General features: G+C 39.6%; 3 protein-coding genes and 2 pseudogenes across 4 annotated transcripts; 2 read left to right on the top strand and 3 right to left on the bottom strand.

The window, feature by feature from the left end:
- The first annotated feature begins 1,997 nt into the window (after window positions 1-1,997).
- Window positions 1,998-6,713, top strand: LOC141823342 (cysteine synthase). The gene is made up of 11 exons (XM_074710614.1): window positions 1,998-2,140; window positions 3,220-3,272; window positions 3,376-3,485; window positions 3,600-3,657; window positions 4,052-4,315; window positions 4,394-4,531; window positions 4,654-4,705; window positions 5,361-5,440; window positions 5,736-5,795; window positions 5,909-5,989; window positions 6,421-6,713. The coding sequence occupies exons 2-11, from the start codon at window positions 3,231-3,233 to the stop codon at window positions 6,511-6,513; spliced, it is 978 nt and encodes a 325-aa protein (XP_074566715.1). The 5' UTR covers window positions 1,998-2,140; window positions 3,220-3,230; the 3' UTR covers window positions 6,514-6,713.
- A 1,495-nt stretch (window positions 6,714-8,208) lies between these two features.
- Window positions 8,209-10,350, bottom strand: LOC141823558 (putative serine/threonine-protein kinase PBL16; annotated as a pseudogene).
- A 510-nt stretch (window positions 10,351-10,860) lies between these two features.
- On the top strand, window positions 10,861-14,928 carry LOC141823005 (YTH domain-containing protein ECT4-like; annotated as a pseudogene).
- Window positions 14,929-15,805: 877 nt separating this feature from the next.
- On the bottom strand, window positions 15,806-17,983 carry LOC141823527 (putative NAD(P)H dehydrogenase (quinone) FQR1-like 2). 2 transcript variants are annotated; one of them, XM_074710825.1, is made up of 3 exons: window positions 17,711-17,983; window positions 16,888-17,630; window positions 15,806-16,204 (listed from the first exon to the last, which is right to left on the bottom strand). In XM_074710825.1, the coding sequence occupies exons 2-3, from the start codon at window positions 17,412-17,414 to the stop codon at window positions 15,976-15,978; spliced, it is 756 nt and encodes a 251-aa protein (XP_074566926.1). In that variant the 5' UTR covers window positions 17,415-17,630; window positions 17,711-17,983; the 3' UTR covers window positions 15,806-15,975. The 2 variants fall into 2 exon arrangements, with proteins under 2 accessions (XP_074566926.1, XP_074566927.1); XM_074710826.1 differs by having other exon boundaries at window positions 16,888-17,602.
- A 961-nt stretch (window positions 17,984-18,944) lies between these two features.
- LOC141823526 (phosphoserine aminotransferase 1, chloroplastic-like) lies at window positions 18,945-20,406 on the bottom strand. The gene has a single exon (XM_074710824.1). It carries the CDS (start codon window positions 20,306-20,308, stop codon window positions 19,064-19,066), a length of 1,245 nt encoding a protein of 414 aa, XP_074566925.1. The 5' UTR covers window positions 20,309-20,406; the 3' UTR covers window positions 18,945-19,063.
- Window positions 20,407-20,409: the final 3 nt, after the last annotated feature.

The following is a 20,409-nucleotide window of genomic DNA, read 5'->3' as shown; positions in this document are numbered from 1 at the left end:
TGCTGATTAGTGCCGTGCCATGGAATTTTGGATGAGTATCGTGTAAAATATTGTAGGTCGAAGAAAACAGGTGGAAGTTTGCTCGGCGCCGCCATTTGCATTACCGGCGCCATGCTACGAGTCGGCACTACATGCGAGATCTCCTTGGCAACTCCTTCGCTTCCTCGCATTGTGTGTGCGCATTAGCACCGCCATCATACAAACGTTTCCTCTTTCTTTGCGATGCGATCGATTAGTAACATGAGTCAGGGACAACCGAGAAGGCCCGACCTTGGCGTCGACGCCGCCGGCGACCACCGCGCCTGCCGGCTCCACGAGCTCTCCTGCTCTGATATCTCGCACTCAACCGAAAGCACGCCCACAAGCACATCGTCAGCGCTTTCGCCGATCGCCTCCTCGCCCTCGCCGCCGGCGATAGTGGCGACGCCGCATGATTCGGAATAGCCTCCTACGTGATGTATACGACATTGACTATAAACTGCTCGATATCGATCGACTTATTTGCTCTATCAAGAAGTGTTCTTAGATCCTACTGTTGACGAGAACACTTTATTTGGAATTCCTTACACTCTGTTTGGATGGGGTGAGAGAAGGTTCATTAACGGAAGGGGAAGGAAGGGGAAGGGAGGGAAAGGAAGGGGAAGGGAGGTATTTATATTTTTCTTGTTTGGGAGGAAGGGAAGGTTCATTAACATAACATGTGCTACCTTGTTTGGGAGGGAGGGGAAGGAAATGAAGGTTAAATATATAAAATTACAAAAATATCCTTACTTGTTAAAATATATCTATAATAATTTAGAAATAATTGTTCGTTAGGTATTTTATTTTATCTAATGCCTTATAACTATTCGTTCAATGAGTTCGTTAATCGAAATTATAAACTAAATATATAAAATTATAAAAATATCTTTATTTTTTAAAATAAATCTATATGTAAAAAAATATATATAGCTCATAAGATTAACAAAAATTAATATTTACAACTTAAATAAATAAAAATTTTAAAAAATAATAAGTAGATATATAAAAAATATGTGAAATACAAAATTTATACATTTTGGTACGATAAAAGATAAATCAATATTTTTATATATATTTTTATAAAAATTTACTTTTTATATATATTTTTATAAAAATTTATTGATGTAAAAATTTACGACGAAGGTTAACATCGAGGAGTGCGAGTGACGACTACGTTATGTGACGAGGAGCAACGGTGCAAAAATCTAATAGATAGTTATTTTAATAATTAATATTTTAATATAAGAGTAAAATTGGAATAAATATGTTTTCACATTTCCTTCCCCTTCCTTACATCCCAAATCGGAGTGTAAGGAATTGTGTCTATTTATGGCCATGCAAGAGGAAAGCTTACCCTTCCTTCCCCTTTTCTCTCCTTCCCTCACTTCTTTACAAACAAGGTTACAAATTCCCTTCTCCTTATTTACCCTTCCTTCCCCTTCCCTCACCTCCTCCCAAACAAGCCGTTAGTGTGTGCAGGGCGCTGCAACTATATATAAAACAGGGCACAGCAAATTGATCTAGTGGAAGAAATAGTAGAATTGTCTTAATTCACCAACGATGATAAAAATATTTATCTAAATAAAGTAAAAAAAACATTAATTTTTTTAAAATAAATTGATATTACCCTCATTCTTTTTTAGTGATTTGATACGTCATCGATGATGAAAACAGAGTATTTTTTCCTCCCAAAATAATAATTATTTTTGTACTATGATTATTTTTTCAAATAATTATCGTTAAATTAAATTGATAGTCACGTAAAGTGGTTTGCTTCTGTGATTAAAATTTTCAAAGTTACTTGTACTCATTAAGAAAAAACTCGCTTGTTCAAATGTGTAACTATTGGCAGTCTTGTGGGGTCTAGTAGTTGAGGCTAATTTTGTTTCCGGTATTTCTTGGGTTATCGTTCAAAAGAGTAGTTTTGTTAACTTGTCCGGCACACAATCATTCCCAAAAATGATAAAATAATAACAGATGGAGTAGTATCGATAGAAACCATTCTTCCCTATAAAATCGGCGGGGACCGGAGGGCGATCGGTAGCAAAGGCGAGGTTTGGATCTGATATTTTTCTCGCAAAGGAGGATTTTCGATCTCGTTTTTCTTCGTTAGACCACGGTAATCATGAATGTTCATTTTGTGTTCTTGTTTTTCAGTATGATTTGGTTGCTTTTGTAACTCTGCTTCCGGCTGTGAATCTGACTGTTTATTTGATCGATACTGAGATTATTACTTGTTCATCCTGTTGTTTGTTCTGGACTCGACATGTGAGGTTTCTATGTGATTTTACGGCGATCTAGGGTTGTTGTTTAGTTTGCCAAAACCTTGAATGGGCTTTTGGCGATGGTGATCAATCCCTTGACGTAAAATTACCTTTTAGTTAATTTACCACTTACAAAACAATAATTAAAACGCTTACATCACGTATGGCACCGGTTTGAAGAGAGAAAAAAAAAACACTCTAGGGAGCTCACAGCCGATCATTCGCGGCTGCAAAATGCCAGGTTGGCCTCATGCTCGCGACTGCGAATGCTCATGGTTTGCCCGTGAATTCATGATGGCCGCGAGCTCTTCTTTTGCCATGGAGAGGAGAGGAGGGAAGATGAAATTGTGCCTAGGCCGTTTGGCCGTGAAATTATGGTCGCTGCAAGCTCTCTATAGTCAGGCGCCCTTGAAATTGCAGCCAGCTAGACGTATGCGTGCGATCTGGCTGTGAAATCCCGACCACCACGAACTCTCCGGAGTTGAGCCACCCCAAAATCACAGCCAATCGGCCATGAGCTTGCAGCCGCGAATGCACATGGTCTAGTCGCAAAATCACAGTCGCTACTAGCTCTCTAGAGTTTTTTCTTGCCAGTCTGATTTTTTACTTTATTATTATTATTATTATTATATATATTATTTTTGCCATGGAGAGGAGAGGAGAAAAGATTCGTTTTAATTTAGCATAGAAAAAATCGGTGCATTAGATTGAAAGAGTGTTTTGGAAAACAAGCAGCGTTCGTTGGTAAATGTAAAAGTTAGATCATTTTAAACATTTTTTTTAAATTGAATGCTTAATATGGTAAATTGACATTACTTTTTCTTTAGGATTGAAAATTCATGACATGACCAATAAACTTTTTGGAATAAAAATATGAAGTCTTTTTTCGAACTCATGACAGAAATATGTTTAACTTTTGTTGGGAACTTTGCAGCTAAGCTAAAAATGGGTGAATCCAGTGCAGAAATAGCAAAGGATGTAACTGAAGTACATTCTTCTCCTTTATCTCTTTTTCTCACCTTTTTTTTTCCTGACAGAAAAATGTTAAGTATTAACACTCTTGCTTGTCTCTATGCCGTCTAATTTTCAGTTGATTGGAAAGACCCCGTTGGTGTATCTAAATAAGGTAGTAAATGGTTGTAGAGCCCGGATTGCTGCGAAGCTTGAGATGATGGAACCTTGCTCCAGCGTGAAGGACAGGTTTTTTTTTTCAATGTTCATGGCACTCGGTTTCCTTCCACCTGAAACTTTAACATTTCTTCATTTTAGAATTCTCAGTGACTTCAATTAACGAGGCATTAATTTTCCTGGCAGGATTGGATACAGCATGATTGCTGATGCGGAGGAGAAGGGTCTTATCACACCAGGATTGGTAAATCACTTCTTCAATCTTTTATTTTTGTCTAAAAGAACAAGGTAAATCTTTATTTTACCCCTGAAAACTGACCAGAATTATTTGTTAGTTTGAAGAAAATAACTTAACGCTATTAATCCTCACTAGCAGCTTAAAATTTACAGCAATTGTCCATGCAAACTAAGTTTAGTCTCTTTAATAAATCCATATTTAGTGATCCTTCAAAAAAATATATTTATATAAATCTTAAAAGAAGTCTGAGCTATAGTAAGGCATGCTACGGTGCTAAAAAGAACTTTTGTCTGTAACCAATCATGTAAACAACGAATTGCTTCTTTTTTTGTTATTATCCTATTAAGTCTCTGAATGTTTTTATTAAATAAGCATTTGAAAATTTTTCCTCTTTGTGAAGAGTGTCCTGATTGAGCCAACTAGCGGTAACACTGGTATTGGACTGGCTTTCATGGCTGCTGCCAAGGGTTACAAGCTTATCCTTACAATGCCAGCCTCAATGAGTCTTGAGCGAAGGATTCTTCTTAAAGCTTTTGGTGCCGAATTGATTCTCACTGATCCAGTTTTGGGTATGAACGGTGCTATCCAAAAGGCTGAAGAGCTTGCTGCAAAGACACGTAATTCGTATATTCTTCAGCAGTTTGAAAATCCTGCTAACCCTAAGGTATATATTTGTGATGCTGTTTATGAAACTCTTTGCCTGCTAAAGTTGTTAAAATTTTTGTTTGGCTTATATGTGTAGATTCATTATGAGACAACTGGACCAGAGATCTGGAAAGGAACTGGTGGAAAGGTCGATATTTTGGTTTCTGGTATTGGAACAGGAGGCACAATAACTGGTACAGGAAGGTACCTCAAGGAACAAAATCCCAACATTAAGGTAGTACGACTGAAAAATGGCTATCTAATGTTATCAGTTTCAGCTTCTACACTTTTGCACAATTTTGTTTTCCCTCATTTGCATGGTTTATCTGCTCATGTTTTATTCTTTTCTATGTGCAGCTTTGTGGTGTGGAACCAACTGAAAGTCCTGTGTTATCTGGAGGAAAACCTGGTGAGTTAAAACTTAATCAGGTGTTTTCCTTTCTGTCCTGACTTTTTCTTTTCAGTAATTTAAATTGGTAACCACAGCTTGCTCAAAAAAATGTGTAGCTTTATATGCTAATTAGTCCTCCCATCCTTTGTTACACCTAAGTGTCAAACATGAGTAGCTTTATACGCCCATGTTGATGAACTTAAAAATAATAAAAGCTTGAATTTTGTCTTGGTCAATAAGTATCCTCTTCGAATCACTCATACTGCTTTGATTCAGCTGGAGATGATTTTTGTTTTTTCATTCGGTATGTTGCAATGTTCAACCAAGAATTTCTTTCCTATGCTTCAATAGACTTTGAAAGAGTGGGCACTTGACATCTTAATCTTTCATTGCATTTTAATAATGTTCCCTTAAAAAGTAATTAGTTGGGTGATTCTCTAGCATTTGGTGAATAACCTGTATTCCTTTTCTTTTTACAAAGTTATACCAAGTTTGTTCTTATTAATGATCCAGTTCATGAGAACATACTAGGCATCCATTCAAGGGAAAGAAGAAACAAATTTTATATTAATTTGTAATTCTCAGTAGAATAAGTGATTGAATTTGGCCTACTTCTGTCATTGGCTCTTTTGCTTGTTTGACCAATTTGATTTTTTTGAAACAATAATTTCAGGCCCCCATAAAATCCAAGGGATCGGAGCTGGTTTTGTCCCTGGTGTTTTAGATGTCAATCTCGTTGATGAAGTTATTCAAGTAAGTTTGAGAAACTAGGTCTTATAGCTTTCTGGAGATTTTTTTATCATCATCGTTAATAAGCCATACTAGTCTTATTGAAGTTTTGCACTAAAAAAGTGTTCATGATGCTAAAATAATTTGACCTTCAGACTCAATGACGAATCTTTTTGTTTCCAGTTGCCATCTGCCTTTTATCTCTTCTTTTGAGAGCCCACCCATTATTTTTTTATGTTGCAAAAGAACAACAGTGCATTATGCTACAAGCAAATTTACAAACAATTTTGATTGTTCTATTTTACACACTGATGGCCAGGTCTCAAGTGAGGAATCCATTGAAATGGCAAAGCTTCTTGCACTCAAAGAAGGGCTGCTGGTGAGTATCATTTTCCGAAACTTCACACAAGATTCAAGTTCTTCCTCCACTCTACTCTATAAAAATCTATCAGGACCATTTTTGTGCTGATGCAAGTACAATATATATTGCAGGTAGGCATATCATCTGGTGCTGCCGCCGCTGCAGCCATTAACATTGCACAGAGGCCAGAAAACGAAGGAAAACTCATTGTTGTATGTCGCATTTTACTTTTTTCACCCAATCTCTATATAACTTGCATTCTTCTCAATATAACGTATATGTTTGAAATATAAAAGAATCAAGTGATTCTTAGGCAATAACTATTTATCAGAAAAAGTTCCCACTTGGCATACCATTTCATCTTTTCATGCCCATCTCAGCCATTCCCGTCTCTGACTGAACAATATCGGATTGGTATCTTGATTACTATCTAGCTGAAGTCCTCCATTTTAAGTAGGAATCATCCACGTTTGCACTTATCATTGCCTGGAATGAATAGAAAAGAAATTTTGAGGAATAAAGAGAGAGAGGGAAGAACTGAATAAAAGTGTATAATTTTCTTTGTATATTCTGAAGATGTAAAGTGAAGGAAAATTTGTTTTTGTGCATTCGTTTTAATTGCTCTGTGTATTCTTTGGTGCAGGTCGTCTTCCCCAGTTTCGGTGAACGCTATCTTTCGTCTGTGCTCTACCAGTCAATTAAGAAGGAAGCCGAGAACATGGTTTTTGAGCCATGAAGTGTTTTTTTTTTAATTTTTGTGTGCGCTAAGAATCCCCATCAAAGCAATGCCATGAAAGCAGTTGGCAGGGCTCTACCCTACTGCAATTCTTGGCAGAATAAATTCTACCTCGTTTGAATTGAATTTTAGCAATTTACAATAAATATGGAGTTGCTGTATGGTGTAATTTTCAAGTTTAGATTTACTGGATTTGTTAACTTCCTGTTTACTTGGAAAGACGAAAATAAAAATTAGAAAAAAATTAGTGAGAAAATATTTAAAAAGAGAACTGGAAATCATGCCTTATATTCATTCACCATAGCTGCTCTTGATAGCCATGGAATCATGCCTATTATTTTTTAAACTTGAGGCTAAAGGCTAATCAAGGAAATCATTTATGGGCAAATAATTTTCTCTTCTTGATTTCTCATTCATATTCATCTATATGATATTGGCTAACTGTAACTTCAGAGCACACGCTTTTCTTCAGTTGGAACAGGAATTTCAAATGGCTACACTGGAATCATAAGCAAGTCTAGTGACCAAAGAAGGATTGAAGCAAAGTATCCAGCATTACGTTTTAAGCAACAATTAACAGCTTATGTTGAGAAGATCTATGGGATTATCCGTGACAGTCTAAAGAAAGTGATTGCTCCATTCTTAGCAATGTGCATACAGGTCTTTCTCCAAGAGATGTGTAACTGTGTATGATTATAATGAATAATACCTAGTACTTAGTATCAACTAAAGTGACAAAAAAAATTATCTACAGGCACCCAGATCTTCCAGAGCTAGATCAATCAGGGGATCCTCAAAGAGCACTAATTCCAATTTGATAGTGAAACAAGCATCAAGTGCTCACTGGCAAGACATTATTAAGATTTTGAATCATACACTATCTATACTCGGTGAAAACTATGTAAGATATATTTGTTCTTCTTTCATCAGTTCATCAGAAGAATTAGCATAGATAAATAGTCGGACTTCAAAGATTGAAGTGATGTAAAAGTCAGAGCTGATAAAGGTCTGTTTTCAATATTTGCATGATTCCCATAACATAAAATTCTCAATGTGTTCTTACAGGTGCCTAAAATAATAATACGCAAGACCTTCAGCCAAGTATTTGCATTTATCAATGTGCAATTATTTAAAAGGTACCATCTGCTGTAGTTGCATTGCATTCCACATTTTCTGTAGTTTATGCAGTTTCCACTGAATCATGAACGATTTTGGTATTAGAGAAGAGATTGAGATTTATATCTCATACAAGTACAACACAACTCTATGCAGTTTGCTACTTCGTCGAGAGTGCTGTTCATCTAGTAATGCAGAATTTGTAAAGGTTGGTCTGAGAGAATTGGAGCAATGGCAAATTGTTCACTAATGATGCCTTATATTCATAAAACAAACACATAATGGTGGATCAAAGACTGATATCACGCCTCTATTTGCAGTTTGCTGGAACCTCATGGGAAGAACTTCAACACATAAGACAGGCAGTTGGATTTCTGGTGAGGAACATCACAAAGATTAGACAATTCCACCTGTTTAAATGTGGGCAAGAATCAAAAGGGCGTGGTAAATTGTAGCTTTTCCCCCCCTCACAATTTTCTCTGTTCCTTTTTTGGGACGTTGACTCGTTATTTATGTAGGTGGAAGATGTGCTTCTATTCAGCTGCCAAATTTGACTAAACTGTGTGCGTGTGCAGTATCTAAGAACAAAATAGACTTTTTGAGTGCTAGATTGGAAAGTATCTAATGCAGTCACGCATATTATACACTGGATTTGAAGAGGGAAATAACACGGATTACAGAAGAGGTTCCAAGGAGTCCACTACGTCCCTCATCAGAGGCCTGGCCTTGGGGTTGTGGTTGAGGCAGTGGTAGGCCAACCTTGCCACTTTTTGAACAGCTCTCTCAGGGTAGTTCTTGCCCAACCTGGGATCAACAACAGTCAGCACCCTCTTATGAGTCAGATATGGCACAACCCAATCCACCAGAGCTTGCTGACGCACTGGCCGAGACTTGTCCAGTGACCTCTTCCCTGTTAGGAACTCGAGTAGGACGACTCCGAAGCTGTAGACATCGCTCATCGCAGTCAAATGGCCTACAAACATGAAGAGTTTTTAGGATAAACCTTGGCAGTTTGATCAAAAACATCACGAGCTACTTCAATTCTACTTTGCCAACTAGCACATCTATATCTCTAATTAGCCAATGGTGGGTTTAGATTAATGGCTCTAAAGGTGGCCTTCATAGAGTTTCTTATAAGTTTTGTTTGTTTCAAACTAAAGTTTCATGTACCTGTTTTCAAATATTCCGGTGCTGCATAGCCATAGGTCCCCATTATTCTAGTTGAAACATGAGATGTATCTCCTACTGGACCATTCTTTGCAAGACCAAAATCTGAAAGCTTTGCATTGTTGGCCTAAGTGTAGGAAGGGTGAGAAAAAAGTTTATCATTGAGAAGATGTAGCAATGGTGTCGAAGAATTTGAGGAATTTTAGATGACTAACCTGGTCTAAAAGAATATTTGAAGTTTTAAAATCGCGGTATATGACTGGTTTTTCAGCCTCATGGAGGAAAGCAAGCCCTTTTGCAGCATCAAATGCAATCTTCATTCTGATAGCCCAAGGAAGGCAGCCAAGCATTCCTGTTAAATGGAACTGATGAACTTTCTTTTCATTGTCAAAAGACGGAAAATTACTGCTCTTGCGAATCTATTTTATTGATGTTTTCGAACAGTTAAACAAATAATACATAGGAAAATAGGATTGACTGAAAATGAAAAGAGAGAGAAAAAAAAGATTGTACAGAGAGTTTGTTTAACCAAAAGTTTTTCTTTAGGTTAAATGAAACTATATTGTTGAATATTGCAAAAAGTGAACAGGTGTCTTTCAGAATTGTCGAACTGTATAAGAACAGAAAACAATTATTTAGCTATATGAACCAGTTAAAATAGGAAGAAAACTAAGGATAACTTGCACCAAATAGAAGCATGGTTACTAAAAGATAAAGATAAGTTGGAAATTTCAGAGAGGAACAACTTACTAGAGAAGAGATGAGATTCCACACTCCCCCTTGCCATGAACTCATATACCAAAACTCGCTGCTCGCCTTCGCAGCAGTAGCCGATTAATTTCACTAAATTCGGATGCGAAAGTTGCCCAAGGAATATAACCTCAGCCTAAACACATCAAAAACCAGTCTTAAACCAATAGAAACGACAGGAAATATCGCAGGAAATCAAGCTGAAAATAACTAAGAAGAGTTCCTATATGTCTACCAGCCACTCTCTGTGACCCTGGAAACTGTTTTCAGCATCATGAACCTTCACAGCCACTTGCACAGGTGGAAGCCCCTTCTTAACATTCTCTGTGATGAATCCCATGTACACACACCCAAAGCCTCCGATTCCCAAAACGTTCTCCCTCTTGAAATTTTCAGTAATAGACTTGAGTTCACTGAAAGTGAACAATACCAGAGGATTCCCTGCAGCTTCCTTCCTCAAGTCCTCCACCTCCTTTGCGTTCTATGGCAACTTGCTGATATCCTTCTCCTTTTTCGCCCTTGGACTTTGCACTTGTGGAGATTCTAATAAAAGGAAGGAACCAATTCTGAATCCAGAAAGCCGATCAGTATTCAGAATCATAACTGAAGAAGTACTCACCTTGCTTTAGAGAGTCAGAGACTCTTCTCCTAGAGGGGTTTGCCTTACACCCACAATTTCCCATGATTTCCAGTAGAAATCTTAACCAAGATTGCATGATCATTGAAAGAGCCCGAGAGCTTTGGCTGCTTGAAAGACGAGGGAACACCGGTACATAAAGAGTTGGAAGTACCGTCTGTGGATTGACCAAGCAAAGACTGTAATCGGTCTAAGTTCCATTCAATTATTTTGAGGTGAATAATTTACAGACAGAAGACGAAGGATAAGATTGTGACTGCCACTGTAGCTAGAATATTGGCATTTTGCGCTGATCTTTTGCAGTAAAATAGAAGTCCAACTTGGCCAGCTGAGAATTAATTCGAACCACCTCGCGGGTCCAAAACTTGTGATATTTCCTTTTCGGTGAAATCATCCTTCTGAATAAATGAATAAAGTTTCGGAGTTAATTTTTCTGTTTAAAGCGTTATGATTGAAAAATACAATAATTTATCGTTAATTTAATTGCTTTAATTAATGGAAACCACACACGCTATTTCAAGAACTTCTGGATGCGGCGCAATTTCTGTCTGTGTCAGTGTCTGACGCGGCGGAAGACAATTGGCTATTTTTGCTGATTGGTGTGCTGGCGAAGCCACGTAGATTTCGATCCGCTGTCGGGGCGAGTGCGAAATGGAACGGGGCGCAGGCGCTGCGAAATGACGCAAGCACAGGTGCGCAGGCGCTGCGAACGTGGAGGTGCGTAACCGCGTTATTTGTAGTGATTAAGATTATTAATTAATTGATTAATTTCCTTCATATTTTCGCATTTTAGTTTAAGGATTTAAGCTTAGTTTCTTGATTTCATGAGAATCTACAATTAAATTATGAATATTAGAATTTGCATGTGAGTTAGTGTTTTTTTTTCTGATCCAAATTAAATTAGATCAATATTTCGTTACTCAAATAATTTTGAATAATGTTTTTGTATTAATTAATTTATTCTTCGAATAATTGTTCATGCCAACTTATATTTTTAGATATTATTATATTTTATGCCAACTTAATATTGGTTTGTATTGTTATTATACTTTTTTATATTCTAAACCAAATATAATAATAATATAATCTTAAGGAAAAAATTTTATCTTTCATGTTCTGAATCTTTTGTTAAAATATTTTGACGGTTATAAAATCATCAAAATATTTTCTATATTTTTATTACTTCATTATGATAATCATATGGAAATGAATAAAATACGTCATAAGAAAACAGAATAGTCAAACTATTTCACATAGTTTACTGACCATGCCAATGAAAGATGAACAGGGCTTTGGTCAAAGGGCAAGACAAACAGAATGTACAGTTTCTACGTTGACAAGTCAAACTAAATTTGGTCAAAGATCTCGTGGTTGTATTCCTTTTGGATTTACTCAATATCTTCCAAATTAGAATTCCAGATGAATAAAATATAAGAGATTAGGTAATCATGTAAAAAAAAACCAAACATTAAAATATTGTAATAATTAAACAGAAATAAATTTAAAAAGCATCATAATTTAAATTACTATAATAAATATTATAAAGTGAATTTTGAATAGGCATAAATTATGCAATGAATTTGCCAGATAAATAAATCAGAAAGAAAATCATTTATCTATTTAAAAAATAAATATTTAATTCTATACTATTATTTATTTTAAAATATTTTCGATTTCATTAATTTAAAAGTTAAGCAAGCCATAGAATATTATTTCTATTCATTCATCAATTTTTTAATTAATGAATATTCGACCCTTACTACTCAATCCCTAAACCAAAACCCTTCTTCTTCTTCTTCTTCTCGATTCGTGTTGAATCCCTCGAAGCCCCGCCGGTCGATCGCACCCCCCCTCCCCTTTTCACGAGGAGATCATCGTCCATGGCGTCCGTCGCCCCGCAGCGGAACGTATCCTTTCTTCTTTTGATCGGTTATACTATGAATGATTGATCTATTTTCATTTCTTCCTTCTTTTTCACTTTCGATGCGTACCCGGTTGAGGTTTTGGGGCTAGATGATCCGCGCGTTGATCTTTTTTGTGTACATTTTGCTTCTTAGGGGTTGATTAGGGTTCTTGTCTTGCATGGTGGAACTTTCCAATGGGGAACCATTGGTTATGGAATATTTTTGGTTTGTCTGGTTCATATTATCCTTGACGCTTTTGGGCAGAAGCTTCAAATTTATTACAGAAGCTGTATTTGGATCCTCAGCAGAAGTTCAAAGGTGCTGTTGAGGCTACCAAACAGGTGGTTTTTACTCGTCGATTTTTTTTTTTTGTCTTTTAGTGTTTCTGGATGCTCGAGTTTGTGTTGATAACTATTTTATCTGATTGTTAGGTTTCTTCAGTCCAAAATGGTTCAAGTAATACTGATGCCTCAAACATGCCGATTCCTTCAGAACGTTCGTTGACACCTGTTCTCTCTGAATTCGTGGATTCTGGTAACTTCTATGTGCCCTGCTGGTTATGCACATCCTGCTTATTTCTATGGAGGTAATGAATTCTACTTTGAAATAGTCGTCACTTCAGTTAGTTGCTTCCATATGCGTAGTTATTTGACTGTTATCTGTGATGCATTTTCCAGGCTATGATCATGCTATCGGTGACTGGAAAGATTACCCCAGATATGTATATCAAGATGTTGGGCAGGTGACTAACATATATGTGTCATTAGAAGATGCATAATATCTCCACTAAGCAAGATTTTTTATATGTATTGTCGGTGGGTTAGCTGCACTTACTCTAGTTTGCTCGTAGTAAGATAAGTTCCTGTAATTGCTAAAGAGAATTCAGTGTGTGTAACTAAATGTAAAGCACATTATTATTTGTTTTTTTCTTTCATTTGTGGAAGGGATTCTTTGGTGACTTGCATCGAGGATATGGATATGCTCCTTACAATGCTTATCCTTCTAATGGGTCAGCAGCTCTAACAACGGGGCATGATGGCCAACTTTATGGGCAGTGACAGCATCAATATCGAGTTCCTATTTTTGAGTCGCACACTCCAACTAGTTCAACTGACCGGGGAGAAGCTTCTACTGCTTTTTCTGCTGATCAGACCTCAATCTCTCTGGATGCACTTTTTCTGCTGATCAGACCTCAATCTCTCTGGATGCACCTAAGAACCCTAGTGGAGTTACAAATGGAAATACTAATATTGGGAGGTCAAGCCACCAAAATTTGCCAAATGCTTCACGATGTAATGGAGGTTATCAGGACCTTTGTTATAGGTTTGATGGAATGTGGTCGTCTGTAGCATGGTATGCCAATGGGCATCCCAGGCCAGCTACAGCCAGACCTCTCTCAACTAGTTCAGGCCATAATGCTAATAACTGGTCTGCAAGAAATCAGTACCAACAACCTACTGCCCACGGCATGGTATGTATATTTAGCAATTATTATTTATGCTTTTTAAAGATATATTTGTTATTTGTTTTAGTAAAACTGTTTGCTTACGATTGTGGTCTATTATTTTGGTCACCAGACGGAGACCAAATATTTCATCAATGCTTTCCTCATGGTACTATATTCATGTAATTTCCAGGGAATGAATACCCATAGGTCAGCATCTGGAATACTTCCAAGTGCACCTCTTGTTAGCAGAATGTATCAAACAAATCATATATGTGGATTGAGGAACAAATTTGGATATGGACAAGGGCATATACTTATGGACAGGAAGCATGATCCTAGGAACCGAAGAAATGTCTTCAGTGATGCAAGCCAGCATGGATTCAATGAGCCAAACAGAGGTCCAAGAGCCAGCCACTACAATAATCAAAAGACTGGTCAGTCTACTATGGTTATTTTGGGGAAGAGTCAAACTAGAGTGCCTCTGGACAGCAAGGATAAATTCTTTATCATAAAATCATACAGCAAGGATGATATTCACAAAGTATCAAATACAACCTGTGGGCCAGCACTCTCAATGGAAATAAGAAGTTGAATGCGGGATATCAGGAATATCAGGAAGCTCAGGAAGAAGCTGGAGAACAATGAAGCATATTACGCTAAGAACAATGAGAACAAACCAGTTACCAACAGTCGAGACACTCAGGAGGTAAATATCAATGCGAGATTGTAATATATATCTCTGCATGAATACCTAAGATTTTGATATTCTGAATTTTGTTGTGCAGGTGAAGCTAGAACAGGGCCTCCAGATGCTTAAGATCTTCAATGAACACACAAGCAACACATGTATTCTTGATGATTTTGAGTTTTATGAAGATTGCCAAAATTCTATGCTATATAAAGGGGCAAACCAACACTTCCAGAAGCAGGCGAGTTGTTTTTCTATGTATTTAACTTGTGGAAACTGTATGTGAGCTAATTAACCATTACCCTTCCTGTGTTTCAGGTCTGGGATGTGAAGACTAGTTATCCACCCTCTAAGGGTGCAAGTGAAGTTGACAGTGTGCTGGGATTGCAAACAAATTCTGGTCTGAAAAAGGAAGCAGTATTAAAGGAACATCCTGCGGCTGTGGATGCTGGTGATGCACTGAAGACTGAAGATTGCATTTGATGATTATGACTTGGTCAATCGTGTTGTAAAAGGCGCTTGAGCTTATTCTCTCGTAGCTGCTGTAATGAGCTTCAATTATCAGTGCAGTCTCACTCAGGTGTTACTGGTTACGTTCGATGATTGCAATTTAAATCCTGATAAGACTGCAGTTGATTCGGAAGCGTGATGGGATTTTGACCGATGGAAGCCAGTAAGTTGGTATGGCTTCAACAGCCTGCTCCGTGGCCTTTTTTTGATCTTGTCCTCTAAACCGAGTTAGATTTCCTTTTCTTCTTTCTGCCCGTAGGTTGATGGTTTGCAGAGAGCAATACACTACAAGTTCTTTGCTGTCGTAGATAGGCTTTTTTCCTTCCTTTTTAGCCTTTTTTTCTTGTTCTTACGTTTTGCTCACCATTTGGTTTTGGAATTAGTGTTGAACTACAATGAGTGATGTATTGTATGGAACACCAAAGGGCATCTTTGAACTTTCAGAGATAGAATCTACTGGTGATAATTTTTGTTACGTGTTACTAGGAAAGATAATGTGTACTTCTAATTGTTGGTCTAAATAAATTATCATTTAAATCAATAAAAAAATATATAAATTCTTAAGAATTTATTTTATAAGAATAAGATGCAAAATTTAGTAGTTTTTTTTTTAAAAAGTTACAGATTATAAAAATTATTAATATTTTTAAAATTAGCTTTTATAAGTTATATTACTTTTAAATACTGTCCTTATTAATTATGTTTTAGATTGGATTGGGTTCAATGTTGTCTTGTCAAACATGCGACCAGTCGTGCAGTTGATATTTTGTAAATCAGTTAGTCTCATTCATTATCCCTGACATAACCGATATTCACAAAAATTTTCCACCGGTCGATAAATCATTACAGACAAATTAAATCATTGTAAAAAAGATCAATCTACGAGCTTGAGCCTAGGAACAATGCACTGGTGAGTCAAAACCAAATGGGCATGCAAAGAAATCAGCTGAATCAGAGTTGAGGACATTCCAGAGGCAGTAATCAACTCCATAATATAACCGTGCAAAATGAAAGATACTGCCAGTACCAGCTCTTTATCACCCTAACTTTGCTATTTTTCCAAACAATACACGTGAACCAATAAAAATGTTGATAAAAACCCCTAGTTTTGACGAGTTCACAAGGAGAATAACTAAAAAAAAGCATTCAACAATTTGGTTCTTTCTCGGGAAAAAATTGGAAGAGATCAGAAGATACATGGGAAATCACAGAAGACGCAAATGGATTTGGCAACACAAAAGAATCAATGATGTCCCAGAGCCTTGACTACATTAGCCATGTATCTTCCCTGGTGCTCAGCAAAAGCATACTCAACGTCACTTGGCGTTCTAGTGCCATCGCCTGCGAAAACACCAGCACCATACGGAGAACCACCTCTGATCTCATCCATCTTGAACATGCCAGCCCCAAATGTGTATCCGATGGGAACGAAGAGCATTCCATGGTGTGCTAGTTGCGTTATGGCAGTCCAACTGTAATGTAAAAGTAAATTTACTAACAAACTAATGAACCTAATGACCTAGCATTGTGCTGACAGATTTCAGAATCCGATTATCTGTAGTTTCTCAACCAAGGATAGATACTGATCTAGTGTCACCTAAACAAAAGCCATGTAAATTTACTGTAAGGATGCAGCATGACAGATAAAACTACATTTTTCTCAAAAATCTAATCGTCTGAAACTCCTTACAGTTGTATATTTATCACAATAATGAAAAGCAATCAAAGAAAGCCACTGAAAGATTTTAAAGCATGTCTCGGGAGGAAAAAACTTGGGTCAAAGCTCCCTTGTCTCTGTTCATTACATGATATTTGTTCCACAACAATCTCAAAACACATGGTGGAGGGGAGTCTTCACTCAAGTTCTATCCATATTTAAACTCAGGCTTTTAATTTCATGGCAATTTTTTTGGAGATGTCTAATGTTAATCCTTTTCAATAACTATCACTAATTTCTACTTGAGCTTGAATTTAATCACAGAAATGAAGCAATAAATCATATTCCTCATGAACCATTAGGTAGTAACTGGAAATACAATAGTATGAAAAGATCATATTCATGTTCCTTTTTTTTCCCTTAATTACGAGACAGATGGTAATTTTAAGCACTGCATTAGCAGGAAACGTAATAGAAATTTAAGAGTGAGACTCTTACGCAGTAGTTTCTTGGCCGCCTCCTTGCGTTCCAGTGCTCACGAAGAAACCGGCTGGCTTCCCGGCCAGCTTCTGCTCCCTCCATAGCTGACCCGTGGTATCAAAGAATGCCTTCATCTGCGCCGCCATGCTCCCGAACCTCGTCGGGAACCCGAACAAGATACCATCCGCCTCCACTAGCTCTGCAGCGGAAATCTCTGGGATGCCCGGGTCCTTCGGTGGCGCCTTCATTTGCTCCATGATCTCCGGCGGAAGCGTCTCAGGAACGCGGTATAAGATCCCCTCGACGCCTTCGACGCCGTCCACCCCGGTCTTCATCCTCTTCGCGAGGCCCTCGACGTGGCCGTACATGGAGTAGAACACGATAAAGACCTTGAGCTTGGCCGGCGGCGGCGCGGCGGCGGTCTCGACGCTGCTTCGGCTCCTGTCTTCGATGGGGATCGGAGCATCCCTCGCGGCAGCGGTTTTCTCCGAGGAGGCCGCTTGACGCCGTTTCTTGCTCGGGACGCAACCTCCTCCTTTCCCCATTGTGTGTCTTTACCGCTAGTTGCAGACACTGTAGTAGTAGATCAGGGAAATGCTTCCAGAGATCCGAAGAAGCCCAAAGCTTGTCAGATCTCTGGAGATTTGGCCTGTCAATGGAAACTTCTTCCTCTGCCGGTCGTTCTCTTCCAAAAAACGCTTTCTTATCGGGACTTCCTTGAATTAGTCATCCCCTGAAAGCTCCAATTCGACAAGAGACACCTGGTGATCGATTAACTTCTCAAATCAATCGTAAATGACGAGAAAACGAGCGAACAAAATTTTCGCAAGTAAGCAATTACCGATCAAATAGAGAAGCCGATCGAGTTCCTCCGATCTGAACCAATCAGGGAAATAGAGCAATTTTCTCCCTCGATCTAAGCTTGTTCCTCGCTCGTAAACGAAGCAGACGCGAATAAAACGGATCTATCGGTGAAAATACTCACCGGTAGAGAAAGGAATGAAAAATTCGACGACGGGTGTTCCTGGCAATCGACTTCGAGATCTGTGAGCGGCTGCGCGATTCGGAATCGCACAGGAATGAGATGATCTCGAGGCCTACTGCTTCGCTGGCTTCAAATACTTCCAAAGAGAGATTCAATCTGCGGAAATTCCTGATGAGCTCCACACGCCATTCCGGTTCGGGTTCGACCCAATCATCTGTCCGCGACCAACAGCGTACATGAAATTCTAGGCCTGGGCCGACCAATCTCCAAATAAAATGTATTCATCGGACCGGGTTCAACGCACACAGACCGAGCAGTTTTGTCCCTCAATCATCAAGATTATTTTTATTGATATAAAATAAAATAAAAAATTGAAAGAACACACCGTACTTATGGAATGGCACTTATTGTTTTAATAAGGAATAGTTGTTAAATATTTTTAAGAAAAGTGTTTAATAACCTTATAAAACTCAAAATTAGAAAAAATAAACATTAATAAAGAAGTGCAACTATGCTCATTTATGTCAAGTAATTTTAGTGGATAGTACTTAACAGAGTTTTGATATTTTGCGCGATTCTGTTGCGCGACCCCCGTGAGCGACATAGTCGATCTATCGTCGTTGCCGCCGCTCTCGCCGTGCCGTCCGACCACCACCGGCCGCCGGCCCGAGCACGATCGACGCGCCACTCGTCGACGTGTCGGCCGGCATCGGATTCCGAACGAATTGTGGTTGGAATCTGTCGCAATTTGGCCGGAATGCTGCTGGCAGTGGCACGCGTGCGTTTCCGACCAAATCGCGATCGGAAATCGACGCACGCCACTGCCGATCGCGTTTCCGACCAAATTACGCCGGATTCTGATCGGCATCCAACGCCGGCCGACACGTCGACGAGTGGCGCGTCAATCGTGGTCGAGTCGGCGATTGACGTTCATCGGACGACACAACGAGGGCGACTGGGGTGGGGTGGAACACTGTACATTCCCACATTTGGACAGTCAGATTTACTACGTGATCGTGTAATGAACGGTGGATCGAATGACGCTCACGAATGCGCACGAGGGAGTCGCACAGAATATCAAAAACAAGGCTCATCAAACACTACAAAGCATTTGATAACTTTAAAATGAATACAAGCAAACTTAGAATCAAAAGCACAAGCAAAATAAGAAGGCCTGTCGAGTTGCAACAAGAATAGAAGATAGGCGAATCAAGGGTGTCTGGCTTGGAAATCTTTCATGAAAGCAACGAGCTTCTCAACTCCTGCCAATGGCATAGCGTTGTAAATGGAAGCCCGAACACCTCCCACCGATCGATGCCCCTTCAGCTGAACCATGCCTTCCTTCGCAGCCTCCTCGATGAGTTTCTTCTCGAGATCAGATTTCTTCAGAGTGAAAGGAACGTTCATCAGGGATCTAACTGACTTCTCGACCGGGCATACGTAGAACCCATTGCTCTCGTCAATGGCATCGTAAAGAATTCCAGCCTTCTTTTGGTTCTTCTTCTCGACCTCCGCCAACCCACCTTGCGCCAGTAGATCCTCAAATACCAGAGCGCAGATGTAGATGGCAAAACAAGGCGGAGTGTTGTAAAGGGAAGCGCTGTCAGCGTGGATCTTGTAGTCCAACATCACAGGAGTGATCGGCTGGGCATTGCCAATGAGATCCTTCCGCGCTATCACGATCGTGACGCCCGAGGGACCAACATTCTTCTGCGCCCCAGCGTAGATCAAGCCAAATTTTGACACATCGACAGGCTTCGAGCAGAAGTTGGACGACATGTCGGCGACCAAGACTGCGTCTTTGTTGCTAGGGCTGGGGTAATTCTTGAACTCCACTCCGTGGATCGTCTCGTTGGCGCATATGTGCAAGAATTTGGAGTCCGGGTTCTGCTCGAGGCCATCAAATGCGGGGATCTTGGTGTACTTTTGAGGTTTGCCGGACCAGATCATGTTGGCCTTGCAGAACTTCTGAGCCTCCTTGAAGGCCTTGTCGCCCCACGATCCAGTAACGATGAAATCCGCGCTGTCACCAGGGGCGCAGAGGTTGAGAGGGACGGCCGCGAACTGGGTGGTGGCGCCGCCCTGGAGGAAAAGAACGGCGTAGTCGTCGGGGATCGCGAGGAGGAATCGGAGGTCGGACTCGGCCTTCTTGATGACGGAATCGAACTCCTTTCCCCGATGGCTCATCTCCATGATGCTCATGCCGGATCCATGGTAGTTGTAGAGTTCGGCCTGAGCCTTGAGGATGACGGACTCCGGGAGGGTGGCGGGGCCGGCGGCGAAGTTGAAGATCCGTTCGGTAGCGACGGAGGGGGATACCGGCGGGGATCGGACGGCGGCGCAGGAGATGGTGGAACGGCGGGGGACGACGAGCGGCTGTTTGCAGCGCAGGGAGGAGGAAGGGCGGAGGGGTTGCTGGAGGAGGAGAGCGTGGGGAGAGGAGGAGGCAGCCATCGGAGCAGGCGTCAGCGATCGCGATCTGCGAAGCGCGAGGGGGAACGAGAAGCGAATGGGAGAGATTTGAGGAGCAAAGTGGCAATGGGGAAAGGGGAAGC

The sequence above is a fragment of the Curcuma longa genome, chromosome 3 (assembly GCF_044706935.1).
Source record: "Curcuma longa cultivar G26 ecotype Majalengka, Jawa Barat chromosome 3, ITB_CL_G26_1.1, whole genome shotgun sequence".
NCBI classification, from domain to species: Eukaryota; Viridiplantae; Streptophyta; class Magnoliopsida; order Zingiberales; family Zingiberaceae; genus Curcuma; species Curcuma longa.
This window is presented reverse-complemented; position numbering and strand designations above follow the sequence as displayed.